Source organism: Brassica napus, chromosome C8 (genome assembly GCF_020379485.1).
Source record: "Brassica napus cultivar Da-Ae chromosome C8, Da-Ae, whole genome shotgun sequence".
NCBI classification, from domain to species: Eukaryota; Viridiplantae; Streptophyta; class Magnoliopsida; order Brassicales; family Brassicaceae; genus Brassica; species Brassica napus.
In genome coordinates, this window is record NC_063451.1 from 39,548,764 (window position 1) to 39,565,327 (window position 16,564).

A 16,564-nucleotide genomic window follows, 5' to 3' on the forward strand; every position below is an offset into this window, starting at 1 on the left:
ACCAAACCTATCGGCGCACGGGTGTACTGTTCTTTTAAGTTGAATCGTTAATATATTTTGCGGGTCCTACTTTGACTATTTGTCCACGTCATACGCTTCTCTTTAACAACTCATCGTCCATCTAATTTTCACTTTACAATCATCATCACTACTCCAACCAACTACTTATTCGTTCGTAAAATCATTATCTGTCTTAGTTAAGCTTCAATATATAAAAAGTAAAAACAAAACAATTATTTATAGTACTATTATTCAAAGTTATTGAACGATCAAACCCACTCGAAGGTTACATTAGTGTTTAACATTAGTTACATTTTCTGAACGTGATCTTGTCTTTATGATATTCGTAAACAATACAACTGGTTATGGAATAGTCATTGTTCAAATTTACAAATAAAATGGCATATTTTGAGGTTCATATTTCACATTAAGATACAGCTAATGATACAAATAAATTCTAATTTTTATTTTTTATTTAACCTTGTTGTGTAAATCATACAAATTGAAGAGCGAATCGTTCGTTTTGAGCTTTATATGCACATGATAATAATGATATAACTGTGGGTAAGATTCATGTTAGACTACAAATGTGTATATATTTTTGTTTCGAGTATAGAAATAAATATGTTGGAAAATGATGCTGACCCATCTGAACCTGACGAGAGTCAACCCGACAACATATGACCTAACGTGGTCATATACTATTAAGACTTCAAGATTTAAATTACGACATGCCAGCGAGATACACACATAAATCCACACCTATTGCTTTGTATTAGATTTTGTTCTATATGGTTCGAATTTTATAAGATAGGTTATAGATGCTGTATATAAATATTTGGTACTTAGTATGATCTCTATATCTTTTCTGCGAGTGCGTTCATTTGATATGTACAATCATAATACGTGCAGGTACCTGCACACGCATATAAAACTAGCATTTTGTTAATTATATAAACTAAAAAACTTGGATTTGGAAAGCTCTGATCTCCCTCCGCCCTCTAGCTCGTCATTTGATTGGCTGCAACATTGGGAATGGGAGAAACGCTAGCTACTGGTTTGATGATTGGTTACCCTCTGGACCTCTTATTGATTCTGTTGGTGAGGCTGGTCCCTGTCGGCTTGGAATTCCTATCACAGCCACTGTAAGCGAAGGTGTTAGACGCGGGGTTTGGATCACTCCATCGCCCCGTTGTAGAACACCATCCCTTGCTTCCTTGAGAGCAACTTTGCTGGAGATTGATCCACCTACCAATGAAGACAGTGCAGACTCTTATTGCTGGGGACCATCTGGTCACAGAGCCCATGTCTTCTCTATCACCAAAACATGAGAATCTATCAGACTCTCAGCGCCTCAGGTTTATTGGGAGAAGGCCGTTTGGTTCAAATATGCAGTGCCCAAACACGCTTTTCACTTTTGGGTGGCAAATCTAAATCGACTTCCGGTAAGAGAACGGTTAGTAACCTGGGGTGTGTGTGATTATGCTACCTGCTGTTTGTGTGGACTTGGACAGGAAACTAGGGACCACGTCTTCATGCGCTGTAGCGTTGCTACACAGCTCTGGGACATCGTTCTGGCTCGCCTTGGACAACAGACCCTCTGTTTTGACACATGGCCTTCTCTTATCAACTGGAAGCTCACGGTTACTCCAGGCCTCTCAACAACGCTAAAGAAACTCACTGCTCAGCTGGTTGTCTTCCACCTGTGGAGAGAAAGGAACAACAGACTACACCAAGGCCCCCATGATTCGACCTCTACCCTGTTTAGTAAGGTCGACAGGGCCATCAAAGACATCCTCCTGGCTCGCTTACCCCATAAGCGTTGCCAAGGATTGTTGTCTCAATGGTTTAGGTTCAACTAGATCACCCGATTCATAAGCTTCATAGTTCCATCTTGGTTTTTTTATTTTTTTTGAGCCATATGTAACTTCTAGCTGTTAAAGCCCTTGTAAATCAACTCTTGTTCCAATTTTTGGTATAATATTCACATTTTATCAAAAAAAAAAAAAACTACCAAAAGTTAATATATTTCTTTTCCACACTCCAACAAACAAGAAACGATTAACTTAGCGATATTATACATATTAGATTATTTACGTTAGTGTCCTTTCTTCGAAAATAAAAGATATATATTTACCAATAGCAATAAGCCTAGTTTAAACTAAGACCAATGATTTGTTTGAGTGGGTACAAAAAATGTATGGGTAAACATTATAATCTTCAAAATTTCACTACTTACTAAATTTCTTGTGGTATTTCCTGGCTTTTGTAGACATCTTAGATGAGAAAATACTTTATTTTCCATTTTTCGAAAGATTACTATAGGTTTCAATACATGATTTATCACATTTGAAATGGTTGTTCTGAAAAACTAAGTTAAGAGGGGTATATATATATATACTTTGACGGAAAAGCAATAATTCAAAGTCCAAACCACAATATAAGGGAATCTTTTACTACAAAAAAATAGCCTAGTGACAAGCAAAACTAGTGATGATTGTTACCAAAAAAAAAAAAAAAAAACTAGTGATGATCATATTTGTATTTTTGTGTAAAAATAATAAGCCCGATCGAAGATCGATATATACCTTCCAAATTATATATAAGACGCATAACAAATTTCCGACCGTAACTGAACCAGACTTGAACAAATCCTAAATACTTAGAGGGCACAGTTAAACGAAAAAAGTTTGATACAAATAAAAATTTAGAACATATATGGTTCAATTTCAACACCCAACTACATAAACATACTGAATATTTGCATACTGTAATTTGTATGACATATCAATGTCCTCATTACGAGTACGTAACAGTCCATCATGATACTTGAGAGATTGCTTTCCTATGGGTCTGTTTGTCTATGTATAGTTGCAAGCCTTCAAATTTTACTCCTCCCCACCCCCCAACTCCACATGCGTTGCGAGTTATAAGCCTACTTCCATCATGCATTAGCTATCATAAGTAGATTTAAACCACTTTTTTCAAATCATTTAAACCACTTTTTTCAAATCATTGATTTTACCTTTTAATTTACTTTTTAGTATGCATAGTTGCATACAAATAGACAAAACGAAGTTTCTTTCCTTTTTTATCATTAAATTGACCTTGAGTGGAGATAAACAACAAAGCTAGGGTGATTCAGTTTTGAATCTCCAATAACAATTGGGATTGCAGATTCAGTTTTCAATCTCTAATAACAATTCAGTTTCTTTCAACCTTCCTTTTTTATGTGATTCAGTTTTCCATCTCTAATAACAATTGGAACTGCAAATCTGATTTGTTTCCTAACTACATTTGGTTTTTGGATCGGTTATAATTCACAAAGTTATAAATTATAATACGGTGGCAAAACTAAATGTTGTGAACCAATGAACTATACTTTTGGATTTGTTGAGTGGGGGAAAAAGAGATAACATAAATAAATATATGCAACTATTTATTAAGCCCGACAATTAGGAGAAATGTGGCTAAAAAGAAAATAACTTTATAATATATATGTATATATTACAAATACACACTTAATAATGTCTGGCAGAAGAAAACGACTTTATGTAATGTGATGCACACACAAGTTGGAAATTTTCTTATTAAATATAGACTGATATGGGACATAATGCATAACAGTTAGTTAACACAAATGAACATGATTCATATGTTTATATTTCTTCAAAAGAAGAACCAGTATCCAAGCCAAAGTTAGAATTTTCTCTTTTTTATATATTCAGTCTTCTCCTTTACAAATTAATTAATTATGATTGGATGTGTATGTGGTGTGAGATTAGGTTTGAAAAATCTCATGATGTTCCAATAATTCATAATCTAGAAGAGTATGTGTTGCGAGATTATTAAGTTTGAAAACCACAAGGTAATCTAATGAAGTTCTATAATAATCCACAGCCCATAAGTGTTGACTGAAAACAATTAATCTCAAAGAAGCAGCTTAATTTCCATTGACCTGACCTCAAGGGTGTTCCTAGCTAGAGGATATACGATTCTTCAATCTTAAAAAAAATGTAACATATGTAAACGTAATTGCTTAGAAATGTTTTCTTGATCAAAATTTTGATGCATCAACAAGAAAATTATGTTAGAAACTGACTTACCAATTTGATTTCATTCTTTAATCTTGCAAGAGATTTATGTACTTTAGTCTTCGTATAATCTCATCTTGTAATTTGTAAATGGTGGGCTCATTCAGAAGACCAAATCCAGTAACAATAGCTTCATTTTCCCCCAAAAACTTAAATAAAATGGACTTTTTCTCTCTCGAAGGAACTCATACCAAATTTCTGCAAGCAACCAAAAATAAAACAAGAATCAAAAGAACAATGTATTAGACACAAAATCTTCCACATCGAGTATTGGAAGAGATCATTCTTAATATATAAGATAGATGAGTCACTCTTTTTATTAACCAATTGGTTTTAGGTTGGAAGCACATCTAGCTTAACATTGTATCAGAGTCTGATCCACTAATCCAACCCGATCCACATCGATCTGGCCTAAAGTTGGCCCATCGATCCTTGTCCGGACATTCAGAGATTGACGCTCAAAGAGCCATCATCTCGAGGGGGTGTATTAGATACAAAGTGTCCCACATCGAGTATTGGAAGAAATCATTTTTAATATATAAGATAGATGAGTCACTCTTCTTATTAACCAATTGGTTTTAGGATGGTAGCCTATCTAACGCAATGCACCAAGACCAAACTCAGATGCATAAAATTTGCAAGGAGAGAGAATATATCGAGGAAACTGGGCTAGTTGTAGGCCCATAACGAAACTCCATGGTTATAGACTTATTTGGGCCCATGTTTCAGGCCATTAAAATTTGGTTAACCCTAATAAAAACCCTAACTTTTACTTATTTATATTGCTCCACATGAGGTCCTATCAGTCTCGACGACTCTGTTTCAGTCTCCATTGTGTTCTTACGTTTTATGTGTTTCTGGAAAAATAAAAGTTTCGATTTTAATGTGTTGTGTTTTTGATGGAGAATTCAAAAAGAGGAGAAAGAGAGAGATATGATGATTGAACTTTTCTGGTTCCCTATTGGTTTGATTAGCCGAGATGATGGCATCTAACGTATTAGCTCTATCTGATCTCATTCTTTTCTCTCCACTAGTCTGTTTTGAATATATTTTTTTCTGCTGAGATAATTTTCTGTTCACTTCTATCGATCTTTGAACTAAATATAAACTATTGATCAGGAAGCCTGAAGCTTTGATTATTAATCGAACTATTAGTTTTTTTTTTTTTTTTTGCTAAATATCGAACCATTAGTTTCGGATTAACGTTTCATTTTTTTTTTGTAACACTGCATATTTTTTCATTCATACTTTAATGTTTACATGGATACAAGCAACATCTAACATATGAAATTGTTCATGGCTGAAGCCATTCCGTTCGAGCTAAACTTGAAACTTAGCTTCAAAATCAATGCGTAGCCAAGTTACAGTAGTCACATCTAAATGTGCAAATGTGGTGGCAGGAGCAGGGTCAGTCAAATCGTCTGCAGGTAAATAAACTGCTTGAATAGAGGTTATGGACCCTTTTTTCGTAGAAGTACAACACTATCCTCCATTTAGAGGATGCGAGCTGTGTTTTGCTGCCCTTCTTGTCCGAGCGAATCTTAATTTGTCAATCGAAACAGAGAAAGACAGAGACAGAGAACAACATGAGATGAGTTTAATATTAAATCGTTGTAAAGTTGGGAAGTAAATCATCCTTGTAATTAGATTTGGTCACATATTTGTAAGCTTCACTGTTTGAGTTTCATTCAAACAGCATCCTCGAAACCAAGCCTATCACTGTCGGAAACTCCCTCATTCTCTTCATTCTTCGCACATACTCTTATCTGAGAACAAGTTTGATGGAAAAAAAACAATAACCATGAAGGTTTCGTTAATGGGGTACAGGACTAAACTCGGATGCATAAAGCTTGCAAAGAGAGAGGGTATATTGAAGAAATATGTTATCATAAAACTAATTTTTTTTTTAATAATTCATTTTAAATTCTAATGACAAATTAAATTTTAATTATAAATTTATTTTTTTATTTTATTATAACAAAAATTCTGATGAGGAAAATTTAGAAACTATTACCAAAAGTTCAAATATTTATTTTATATAATAATAATATAGTAACAAAAACAAATTCAAAATTCATATAATCTTCCAAACTCAAAAATAGTTGTGTAATTTTCGTTGACAAAATATATAATTTTGAAAATAATATTTTAAATTTTACAAAAAATAAAATCAAAAAAAATAAATAATATTTTTTTTTGAAATGCACCGCGAGAAAAATAAACTGATCTATGTTGTAAAAATTAAAGTAATACAATATTTTGAAATTTTAATTTTAAAAAATTATATCATAACATCCAAAAAATATCCATTATCCATAAAATTTAATAAAATAATAGGGCTATATTATTTAAACAAAATATTGTTTACTTAAAAATCCCGAAAAATACTAAAATGATATTTATTAAATGATATTTTTTTTAAACACAACATGTAATATAAATTATCTTAAACATATATAAGTTCAATAATATGAATTAGGCATGAGCATTCGGGGTCCCAATCGGGTTTCGGTTTTATCCATTCGGGTTTTGGTTTTTCGGGTTTATCAAAATCAACCTCATTCGGATTATACAAAAGTTCGGTTCGGGGCCGGTTCGGGTTCTATCGGATCCGGATCGGGGTTAGTAAATCTTCAAAGAACCGGTATAACCCATTGTACTTTCGGGTTCTGGTCCCAATCGGTTCTTCGGTTTAAAAATACCTGATTTGTATCTATTTTGTAACTAAAACATAAATGAAATCGGTTCTTCGGATTTAAAATACATGTTTTGTACATATTTTAATAGCCAAAACATAAGTAAAATCGATTTAAAATAAGAAAAAAACATCAAACGTGATCATTCAAAATCAAGCGAAAGATAAACATAGTTAGTGATAGAAAGAAAACCAGATAAATGAAATCATAAAACAAAAACTAAGTTTTCATGAGAAACATTATTCAATGAAAACAAAACTAAAATCTAAAAACTTCAGGTTCAACCGTCACATTCCACCATCTTTTTTTTTTTTTGAAAGAAAGAAAAACAAAAAGATAATTTATGCACCAGCCGGGAATCGAACCCGGGTCTGTACCGTGGCAGGGTACTATTCTACCACTAGAGCACTGGTGCTTGTTAACACATTCCACCATCAACCTTCATGTAACATATAATTATTTTAGAAGTTCAATAATATCTTAAAGTATTTTGGATACATATTAAGAATTAAGATCATATTTGGTAGAAGTTCTTTTGTGATTTTAAATGTTTCGGGTTCTATCGGATATCTATTTAGGTCCGGGTTCGGTTCAGATAATATCCATAACCCAAAATACCAAAAAACAAGATCCATTCGGTATTTATGTCGGGTTCGGATCGGTTCATATTCATTTTTATAGGATCGGGTTCGGTTTGGATTTTCGGGTTCAGTTTATTTGCCCAGCCCTAATATGAATAAATAAATTTTAAAAATATATAATATGCAAAATGTATAAATTAAAGAAAAAAAACATATTTTGAAGGAGGTTTTCTATTTGATTATTTCAGATTGTTATTTTATTCTACCTAATTCAAAAATATATTTGTAAATAATAAAAATAATAACAAAATAAAAAGTATTAAACAAATTATTATATATTAATAATGTCGAATAAGGAGTACAATAATATTATAGAGATACAAAATATATAACATTAAAATATTAATTATATATTTAAAACATTGATAATAACATCAATTATATTTATAAAATAAAAATATTCGTACAGACGTACAAAATCTACTTTTGTTTAAGTTTTGATGAAACTAAGTTCATTTTATTTAAATTTTCATTTCATTTTATTTAACTTTTTTTGGTCTACTTCATTTCATTTTATTTAAGTTCGTTAAAACATTCGTCGAGTTTTGACAGAAAATCTTAAGTTTCCGTTAAGATTTGGTCTTCTCACTTCTGTATGAGCTCACCATTTAGAAGATGAGATTATACAAAGATAAAGTACATAAATCTTTTTTTTTTTTCGAAGGAGAGAGATTAAGGGTTGCGTGTAAGATTGTCCAAATCTTTTATACAAGAAATCTCTCCTAGGCTATCGCAGGGGTGTAGGTAGGCCTGAGACGGATCGGGTATCCGGACAATTTTAAGATATCCGGATCCGGATCCTTATCCGGCGGATCCATAATTTTACTATCCTTATCCGGATCCGGGGTTCGCGGATATCCGGGTGTCGGATATCCTTCTAAAAATTATAATATCCGGCGGATATCCGGATCCGGATTTGGATCCTTAAAATACAGAAGTGAAGTGCAATTAATAGTAAAAAAAATGATAGAAACGTGACAAGACAAGAAGTACAGAAGAAAAGAGACGTTTTAGTGACAGCGTCTCTGTTTCTAGAACAAACGTTTTCATTTTCCTCTCTTTAAGGTAACTAGTTTGAGTTGTTTCCAGTGTTTGGTTCGAAATTAATAGTTCATCTTGTTTCGCTTCACTGCTGTGTTTTTATAAGTCCATAGTGCATTATAGGTTTTTGATGTGTTCTCATTGGCTTATGTTTGGTGAGTGACATTTCTTCAGAGGGGTTCAGTAGTTAGTTACCTGTCATGTTTTGGCCAGTGTGATTGAGACTCTGGACTCTGTCTGGAATGGTGAGTGAAGCTGGTAACAAGTTCATTTGGGTGATTAAAGATTTCTCCTCTCTGCAATCTTGGAGGATCTACTCTGATGAATTTTTGATTGGTGGCTTCAAATGGTACGAGAGAAAAAACTTGTTTTCTAGTGTTATTTTCTGTCCATGTAAGATTTGTTTAGGTGCTAAATCGTTTTTTTTTTTACTGTAGGTGTCTTATTGCTTATCCAAAGGGATCGAAAGTTGATTGCTTGTCTCTGTATCTTGGAGTAGCCGATCATGAATCATTGCCACTTGGATGGAGAAGGAACACAAAATTTTCACTCAAAGTAGTAAATCAGTTTTCAGACAAGTCCTCCATACTGCGAGGTACGCTTTTATTAGCTTATGGTTTGAGCAAATCGTATTCTATAAATTTCTAATGTTTTGTGAAATGCTTGTTTTGTCTTAAGATGACTTGTATGTTTCTTGATTTTACAGAAGCCACTGAGTTGTTTGATCAGAAGACTCCCTCTTTTCCAAAAGGGAGTATTGTGATTGAAAAACAAGAAGCCACTGAGTTGTTTGATCAGAAGACACTTTATGTTTAGTTTTTGAGAAGTTTCCTAAACATCAATAAAAGAAGAACTCTTTATTAAAGCTATTGTGTTCAACCCCTAGAACTAGGGTTGAACGTGTTATCGTTTTGGGTTACACCTTTGTTCTTGGTCACTTTACTTCGTACTGAGAACATAGTTGTTCTCCCAATTACATCTCTGGTTATGTCCCTTGTTGATCATCAAGACTCGAAGCAATGATGGAAACTTCATGAACGAAATGCTTTCTAATTAAGCAAAAGAATGAATCAATGGAGATTGTAGAGACTCGTGAGAGGATATAACCGACATGGACAAAAAAGCATTACCTCGAGAGACCAAAACAGATGGTGACGGGAATCTTCCAATATCAATCTATAAGCTTGAATCAAGTGGCTTCTAAAGCCTTATAGCTTTGTCTGAAAGTGAAACTTGAAGAACCCAGAAACTTACGGTAAGACTATCGTTTCTGTTCCATATCATTATCTAGCTTTGTGGTTTGAATCCTTTTTCGGGTCATTTTCGTATTCATTCCTTAGACCTAGTTCTGAAATGAGTTCTTTTGATTTTCATAGGAAGAAACATAAAGGCTGAGAGAAAAAGTAAGACTTCTTTAACTCATGAGATGGAATTTATGTTCATTAGATTGTAACTAGAAATCATTTTCAAATAATTCCAAATAATTCTGGGTATATTTTATTAGATGAAATCCTAATTTTCCAATAAGAGGGGATTTGATGGAATTTTTTTGAAATGATAAATCCAATAATCAAGGATTTGAGGTAATTTTTATAAATACTAGATCCAATAAGGTTTGATTTAAAGAAAAAACGAAATCCTAACAAATCATCATTCCAATAAGCCCCACTAAGTAAAAAACCGTTTGAAAAAAGAAGTTTCCACAATTCTTAATTAGTTTCTTACGTGTGAAGGAAGAACTTGAAACCCATTGACATCTATGCAAGTCTTCTCAAGCAAATCTTTAGATTCATCTAACGTGCCAATAACTTCAAGAGCCTCTATTTCGGCAACAATCTTTAGTTCATCGTTCACCAGGAAGCCACCATCTTTGGCATGGAGTTTGGCAAAGGGGAGCATTCCTGATAAGCCCCATCCTGGAGCTTTCTGATCAAACCAAATATTTGCTCTGTAAAATGTTTCATGCCGTTAGTTAACCAACAACAACTATAGCGCTGCATGAACTATTCAGTCCTGTGTCATACTGACACTGACAAGGCCCTTTTGACCAACATGAATGAACTAGTGAGCAGATGCTAGTAAATATTCGCCTCTATGTATGGAGGGCTCATGAGAAAGTTGATTTACTATAGTTAAGCGAAACTTAACGTATCTTGCCCATTCAGAAGGCAATGATTGACCATCAGTAACAGCGAGAGACACAACCAACGAATCACCACCTTTGTATCCCTTAGGGTATGTGAAAAGATCCCTGCCAGAAGAATACCAAAGAAAAGTCTCAAAAACATGAAGTACGAATGATTGACATCAAGTTGAGAAAATCAATGAAAACAATTGACAAAGACTTGTAGCTTTACCAATAGAAGCCACTGATCAGAACCGGTGCAGAATAAAGCTTGTCAGATGGCAAAAGGAGAAGTTCTTTATCAACCAAGCAAACTTTTTCTTGTTAGGATTTTCCATTGATGAGAATCTATCTTCTGGTACAGGAAGAAGAAGAGAATCAAGAGTATAAATACTTGGAAATAGAGAATATGCTAACCTTACAGGTTCAGCGAGGTAGTCTTGTCTTTTTCCGTAGAGTATCTTCTTGTAACAAACAGATATATACACTTCAGTTCAAAAAAAAAAAACAAATAGATATACAAAGAAAATGTAGGAATCTCATGTTACGTGAGCAGATGGGAAGAGCCTTAGCCATCATATCATGACTTGATACTCCACATAATTATGAGTTAGCAAAAGGGTTATATGAATGGTACTGAAAATAAAATGTATTTCTCTTTGATACTTGACTTGTATCCCACGCCCCACATGTTAGTCTTTATTAAGGGGAGAAGGAAAGGGAGTACTAAAACCTCTGAATTTTCTCCCTCTATGGATATTTTTTGTTGGAACATTAGAGGGTTCAACGAAAAAATAAAACGTGGCGGATTTAGGAAATGGTTTCGTTTGAATAAGCCAATCTTTGGTGGACTGTTGGAGACGCATGTCAGTAGTATCAAGGCTGTGTCAATCATCAACAGTGTCTTCCCCAGCTGGCATTACGATTGTAATTACGAATTTTCGGATTTAGGAAAAATCTGGTTGTTGTGGCACCCATCAGTCTCGGTTTCGGTGATCCAAGCAAATCTCTCCAAAGCATTACGTGCAAAGTGAGACTCCCTTTTGTCTCAGCGGAATTTGTTGTCACCCTAGTTTATGGATCTAACTGCAGAAAAGTGCGTAGAGAGTTATGGTCTAAATTATGCTACCTATCTACTTCCCCTTCCATTGCTCAAGCTCCTTGGACAGTGTTAGGCGATTTCAACCAAATCTTAGATCCTTCTGAGCACTCTTCCGCATCTGCAGCCTCTTCATCTCGTGGTATGAGAGATTTTCTAAACTGCTCAATCTCATCGGTACTGTCTGACTTGCCGTTTTGTGGGAACACTTTCACCTGGTCAAATAAACAAGGTGCCTCGGTTGTTGCCAAGAAATTAGACAGAATCCTGGTTAACGATATGTGGCTCTCCTCCTTTCCCAATTCCCTTGGTGTCTTTGGTGATCCAGGCATCTCCGACCACAGTCCTTGCTGCGTTTTCCTTGATACTTCCAGACCCAAGCTGAAACATCCTTTTAAGTTCTTCTCGATGTTTAATGCAAACCCCGAGTTTAAGGTTATTATCTCTGAGTGCTGGAAGTCTTTGCCCTTTCAAGGTACTAGTATGCTGAGGGTCTCCAAGAAACTAAAAGAACTGAAGAGTATCATCAGAACTTTCAGTAAGGATAACTATTCTGGTATAGAAAAACGTGCGACCGAGGCGTTTGAGGAGCTCTCTCACTGCCAGCATGCTCTGCTCTCAAGGCCTTCACCTCAAGCTGGTTTGAATGAAAGAAAAGCATATGAAAAATGGTCTCTTCTCGCAAAGGCAGAAGAATCTTTTTTCCAGCAGAGATCTCATGTAAATTGGCTTGGAAAAGGAGACTCTAGCACCTCATTTTATCACCGCTACGTTAAGACAAGGGCCGCTCAGAACCAAATATTGTTTCTTCAGGATGAACATGGCAATGTGATCGATACTAAGGAAGGAATAATGAACATGGTTCTGGATTATTATGAGAATTTATTGGGTGGGTCTTCCCTACTTTCTACATCCACCTTTGATGAGTTATCTCAGTTGCTGCAATTTAGATGCTCTCCTTCAGTGGTTGACTTGCTTCAGGCTCCCATCCTCAATACGGATATTCAAGCAGTCTTCTTCTCTTTGCCAAACAACAAGTCCCCGGGTCCTGACGGTTATCCAGCCGAGTTCTTCACTGCCCACTGGAAAACAGTGGGTTCAGACATGATTATGGCGGTCCAAGAATTCTTCTCGACGGGTAGACTGCTCCAGCAGTGGAACGCAACGATTCTGACGCTTATACCGAAGAAGCAAAATGTTGTTCTTGTTTCTGACTTCAGGCATATATCTTGCTGCAATACTACATACAAAGTTATCTCAAAAATTCTTGCTAATAGGCTGAAGCAAGTTTTGCCCCTGGTGATCTCAAACACTCAGTCTGCCTTTATACCGGGAAGGCTATTGGTCGAAAACGTCCTTATGGCTACGGAGCTTATCCAGGGGTACAATTGGAAGAGCATCACCAAGAGGTCAACCCTCAAAATAGACCTCAAGAAGGCCTTTGACTCTCTTAACTGGAGTTTCATCCTGCTTATTCTTCGAGCTCTGCGCTTCCCAGACTCCTATGTTCACCTGATATCTCAGTGCATCACGACTACTCGCTTCTCTGTGGCTGTGAATGGGGAGCTTGGAGGTTATTTCAGGGGTGCTCGTGGGCTTCGACAAGGAGACCCCCTGTCGCCTTATCTGTTCGTTTTGGCCAAGGAAGTGCTCGCTCAACTGCTGAACAAAGACTATCTCAATGGACAAATTGGTTATCACCCGTCAGCCTCTAACCCGCCAGTGACACACTTGGCTTTCGCAGACGACATCATGGTGTTCTTTGATGGCCAACAAATCTCTCTAGAGCGGATTGCAGCAACTCTAGATGGCTTTTCCGCGTGGTCAGGCCTGACGATGAACCGCCAGAAAACAGAGCTCTTCGTGGCGGGTATGAGTGAGTTAGAATCCTCAAACCTATCAAGTCTTGGCTTCTCTATTGGCTCGCTCCCTGTCTGTTACCTGGGCCTACCGTTAATGCACCGAAAACTTCAAATCTGTGATTACAGGCCACTGTTAGACCAACTAAAAAGACGGTTCTCTACTTGGTCATCGCGTGCCCTCTCTTATGCGGGTAGAAGGCAGCTTTTAGCTTCCGTCATATCAGGAACCCTCAATTTTTGGTTCTCCAGCTTCATCCTGCCTAAAGGCTGTATTAAATCAATTGAGTCCATGTGCTCAAGATTTTTATGGAATGGAAACATCACTAGTAAAGCTGCTGCGAAAATCTCTTGGAAATCAGTTTGTATGCCATGTTCTGAGGGTGGACTTGGCCTAAGGGATCTCTCCTCATGGAATACAACTCTGTCCCTCAAGCTTATTTGGCTCCTCCATTGTGAATCAGAGTCTTTGTGGGCTTTTTGGACCAAGCGAAATCGTCTTAAGGGAGCGAGCATTTGGAGCTTCGAAGTGGAGAAGCAAACTTCATGGATCTGGAAGTCTATTCTCCGACTTCGTCCTTTGGCAGAACGTTTCTTAAAATGTGACATTGGAGATGGGACCAAGGCCAGTTTTTGGTTTGATTATTGGCTGCCTATTGGACCACTGATCAAATTCTTTGGAGACAATGGACCTCAACACATCGGTGTTCCTCTCCATGCCACAATCAGAGACAGTTGCTCACTCGAGGGGTGGCGCCTTCGCCCTGCGAGATCCCCCAAAGCAGAGGAACTTCAAATCATGCTCTGTTCGGTACCGTTACCATCTCAATCAACTTCCGCTGACTCCTACAAATGGTGTGTTAGAGAACAAAGCTCAACCAACTTCTCCACCAGTCTTACGTGGGAAGCAGTTAGGCATTGCGGACAACAGGTTATTTGGGAAAAGATTGTTTGGTTTTCTGGTCATATCCCGAGACATGCGTTTCATATGTGGGTTGCTATGCAAGACAGGTTACCGACTCGAGCTAGGTTGGCTAATTGGGACCCTGGTATTGACAATTCTTGTCTCCTCTGTGCTAATGCATGTGAAGAGACAAGAGATCATCTTTTTCTTAGATGCAGTTTTAGTGAACAGGTGTGGCGCCTTATTACCGTTCGTCTTGGATATCGCCCTACTCTTTTCCACACTTGGACTGCGCTGTGTGAGTGGTTGCGAACTTCAGATACAACCTGCTCCAATACACTGCGTCACCTTGTTACGCAAGCGACTGTTTATCAGCTATGGGCAGAGCGTAACAGCCGCGTACACAATGGTCTGTCTTCTATCCCCCATCGGATATTCAAAGATTTGGACAGAACCATAAGGAACTCCATCCTATCAAGGAAGGAGATGAAGAAATTTAGGGGACTCATGCAAGCTTGGCTGAAGTTTTCCTAAGAATCATGTTGATGATCTCACGTTCTCAACTTTGAAGTTCTTTGATGTCTTTTTCTTTTTTTTGGCATCATTTAGCTTGAACGATTAAACTCTTTGTATCATACAAATTAGCTTCATTTTAATGATAATTCACATATTTATAAAAAAAAAAAAAAAGACAAAGATGTATTAAGAAGATGCATACGTTTCCAAAAACTTACAATAACATGAATAGTTGTGAATCATCTTTGACTTGAAGCAAGTACTTAATTTGCACCATTTTTTTCCAAATCTTATCCACTTCTAGACAAAATGCTTATCAAACAACATCATCATCGGTGCGTAATGTATTATATTGTAAACTTAGCAAAACGACACAACAACAATAATGGGCCAGAGAAACATCAAGCCCGAATGTTCAAGAAGGCCCATCTGGGTTCAACGTTCTTCTTCAAAAGACAAAAACTTCATCAATGAAAGCAGAGGAAGCTCAGGTCGTACGGAGTAAAGTCGTACTTCGAGGTACACTCTATATTACAAAATTTTCACTCAAAGTAAAGTCGTAAATCAGTTTCCGGTGAAAAATCCTTACTAAATGCTTTTTTTTTATGTTTCATGATTTTTTACAGAAGCAACCGATTGGTATAATCAGAAGACTCCCTCTTTTGGTTTTACCAAGTTTCTTCCACTTGCCAAACTTCATTCCAAGGACGGTGGGTTTCTTGTGAATGATGAGCTCAAGATTGTTGCCGAGGTACATGTTCTTCAAGGTATCGGCGAATCAGAGGGATCTCAAGAGGCAGTCCAACCTATGAAAAAAACTAAGATGAATGGTTATGGTACTCGAAATGGGAAACGAAACCTTTGACGTCAATGGGTTTCAAGTCTCTACATCACAAGTAATCTAATTAAGATTAGTTCTCAACTATTCTTTTGCAGGACAAAACCAAGATTCATGTTTTTTTTTTTTTCTATATATTTTTGATTCACTGGCAGGTAGCATATGTGAGGTGTATATTTGAGAAACACCCAGACTTTGCATCAAACGTCCTTTCAAATAATCAGCATCTGAAGTCGACATACATGAATGTTCTCCTTGAACTGATTGAAACACTCTGCCAGTTGCCTGAGAAGCTCTCTGATGATGATTTGGCTGAAGCATCGGCTGCAGTTCTATACTTATCGCAGGTTGGGCTCAAAGTGGATTGGTTGGAGGAGAAGCTCGAGGAGTTAAAGGAAAAGAAGAAGAAGATGTACACTGGCAAGGCTCAGCTGCAACGCATGGAGGAAGAGTTGCAGAATCTCACTAAGAAATGCTCAGACCTGGAAGATCTTGTGAAGAAGCAGAATGTTGCTCTCTCGTTCAGTGATGTGGTTTGATGTTTCAAGACTTGTCATAAACTAACTTGTAGTTTGCTATTTTTTACTTGGTAAGCTGGTGTTCTGGTCGTGTGTCTTGACTCTGAAATGATGGTCTTCTACTCTTTCTTTGAACGCTTTTGAGATAAAAGAATCTTATTACCGGAGTTTTTGTAATATGGGAGTACCCTTGTTTTTTTTTTCAGTGGATAAATGGGTTTAAGCTAGGTTAC

The 16,564-nt window shown here is 36.5% G+C and overlaps 3 protein-coding genes, 2 long non-coding RNA genes and 2 other non-coding genes across 8 annotated transcripts; 5 read left to right on the forward strand and 2 right to left on the reverse strand.

The window, feature by feature from the left end:
* The first annotated feature begins 2,525 nt into the window (after nucleotides 1–2,525).
* Nucleotides 2,526–5,823, forward strand: LOC111211233. Its single transcript, XR_002662357.2, has 2 exons — nucleotides 2,526–5,088; nucleotides 5,495–5,823. It is a non-coding gene; the product is annotated as an uncharacterized LOC111211233 (long non-coding RNA).
* Nucleotides 5,021–5,111, forward strand: LOC125592211. Its single transcript, XR_007328054.1, has one exon. It is a non-coding gene; the product is annotated as a small nucleolar RNA Z102/R77 (small nucleolar RNA).
* Nucleotides 5,824–7,134: 1,311 nt separating the features above from the next.
* Nucleotides 7,135–7,205, reverse strand: TRNAG-GCC. The gene has a single exon. It is a non-coding gene; the product is annotated as a tRNA-Gly (tRNA).
* Nucleotides 7,206–7,716: 511 nt separating this feature from the next.
* LOC111198311 (MATH domain and coiled-coil domain-containing protein At3g58200) lies at nucleotides 7,717–9,320 on the forward strand. Its single transcript, XM_022712197.2, has 3 exons — nucleotides 7,717–8,821; nucleotides 8,910–9,067; nucleotides 9,179–9,320. Exons 1-3 carry the CDS (start codon nucleotides 8,715–8,717, stop codon nucleotides 9,286–9,288), a joined length of 375 nt encoding a protein of 124 aa, XP_022567918.1. The 5' UTR covers nucleotides 7,717–8,714; the 3' UTR covers nucleotides 9,289–9,320.
* LOC106368160 lies at nucleotides 9,236–11,498 on the reverse strand. 2 transcript variants are annotated; one of them, XR_002662355.2, is made up of 3 exons: nucleotides 10,830–11,495; nucleotides 9,603–10,723; nucleotides 9,236–9,521 (listed from the first exon to the last, which is right to left on the reverse strand). It is a non-coding gene; the product is annotated as an uncharacterized LOC106368160 (long non-coding RNA). The 2 variants fall into 2 exon arrangements; XR_007327153.1 differs by having other exon boundaries at nucleotides 9,236–10,723; nucleotides 10,830–11,498.
* A 477-nt stretch (nucleotides 11,499–11,975) lies between these two features.
* On the forward strand, nucleotides 11,976–14,993 carry LOC125592014. The gene has a single exon (XM_048766985.1). It carries the CDS (start codon nucleotides 11,976–11,978, stop codon nucleotides 14,991–14,993), a length of 3,018 nt encoding a protein of 1,005 aa, XP_048622942.1.
* A 157-nt stretch (nucleotides 14,994–15,150) lies between these two features.
* Nucleotides 15,151–16,532, forward strand: LOC106363593 (MATH domain and coiled-coil domain-containing protein At3g58380-like). The gene has a single exon (XM_048764781.1). The coding sequence runs from the start codon at nucleotides 16,056–16,058 to the stop codon at nucleotides 16,350–16,352; it is 297 nt and encodes a 98-aa protein (XP_048620738.1). The 5' UTR covers nucleotides 15,151–16,055; the 3' UTR covers nucleotides 16,353–16,532.
* Nucleotides 16,533–16,564: the final 32 nt, after the last annotated feature.

Excerpts from the sequence above, each read along its gene's own strand:
- LOC111198311 (XM_022712197.2), top strand. The coding sequence starts at position 8,715 with ATGGTGAGTGAAGCTGGTAACAAGTTCATTTGGGTGATTAAAGATTTC. Across the intron at positions 8,822-8,909 it reads TTGATTGGTGGCTTCAAATG|GTGTCTTATTGCTTATCCAA; the intron begins GTACGAGAGAAA and ends TTTTTACTGTAG. Across the intron at positions 9,068-9,178 it reads CAAGTCCTCCATACTGCGAG|AAGCCACTGAGTTGTTTGAT; the intron begins GTACGCTTTTAT and ends TTGATTTTACAG.
- LOC125592014 (XM_048766985.1), top strand. The coding sequence starts at position 11,976 with ATGTGGCTCTCCTCCTTTCCCAATTCCCTTGGTGTCTTTGGTGATCCA.
- LOC106363593 (XM_048764781.1), top strand. The coding sequence starts at position 16,056 with ATGAATGTTCTCCTTGAACTGATTGAAACACTCTGCCAGTTGCCTGAG.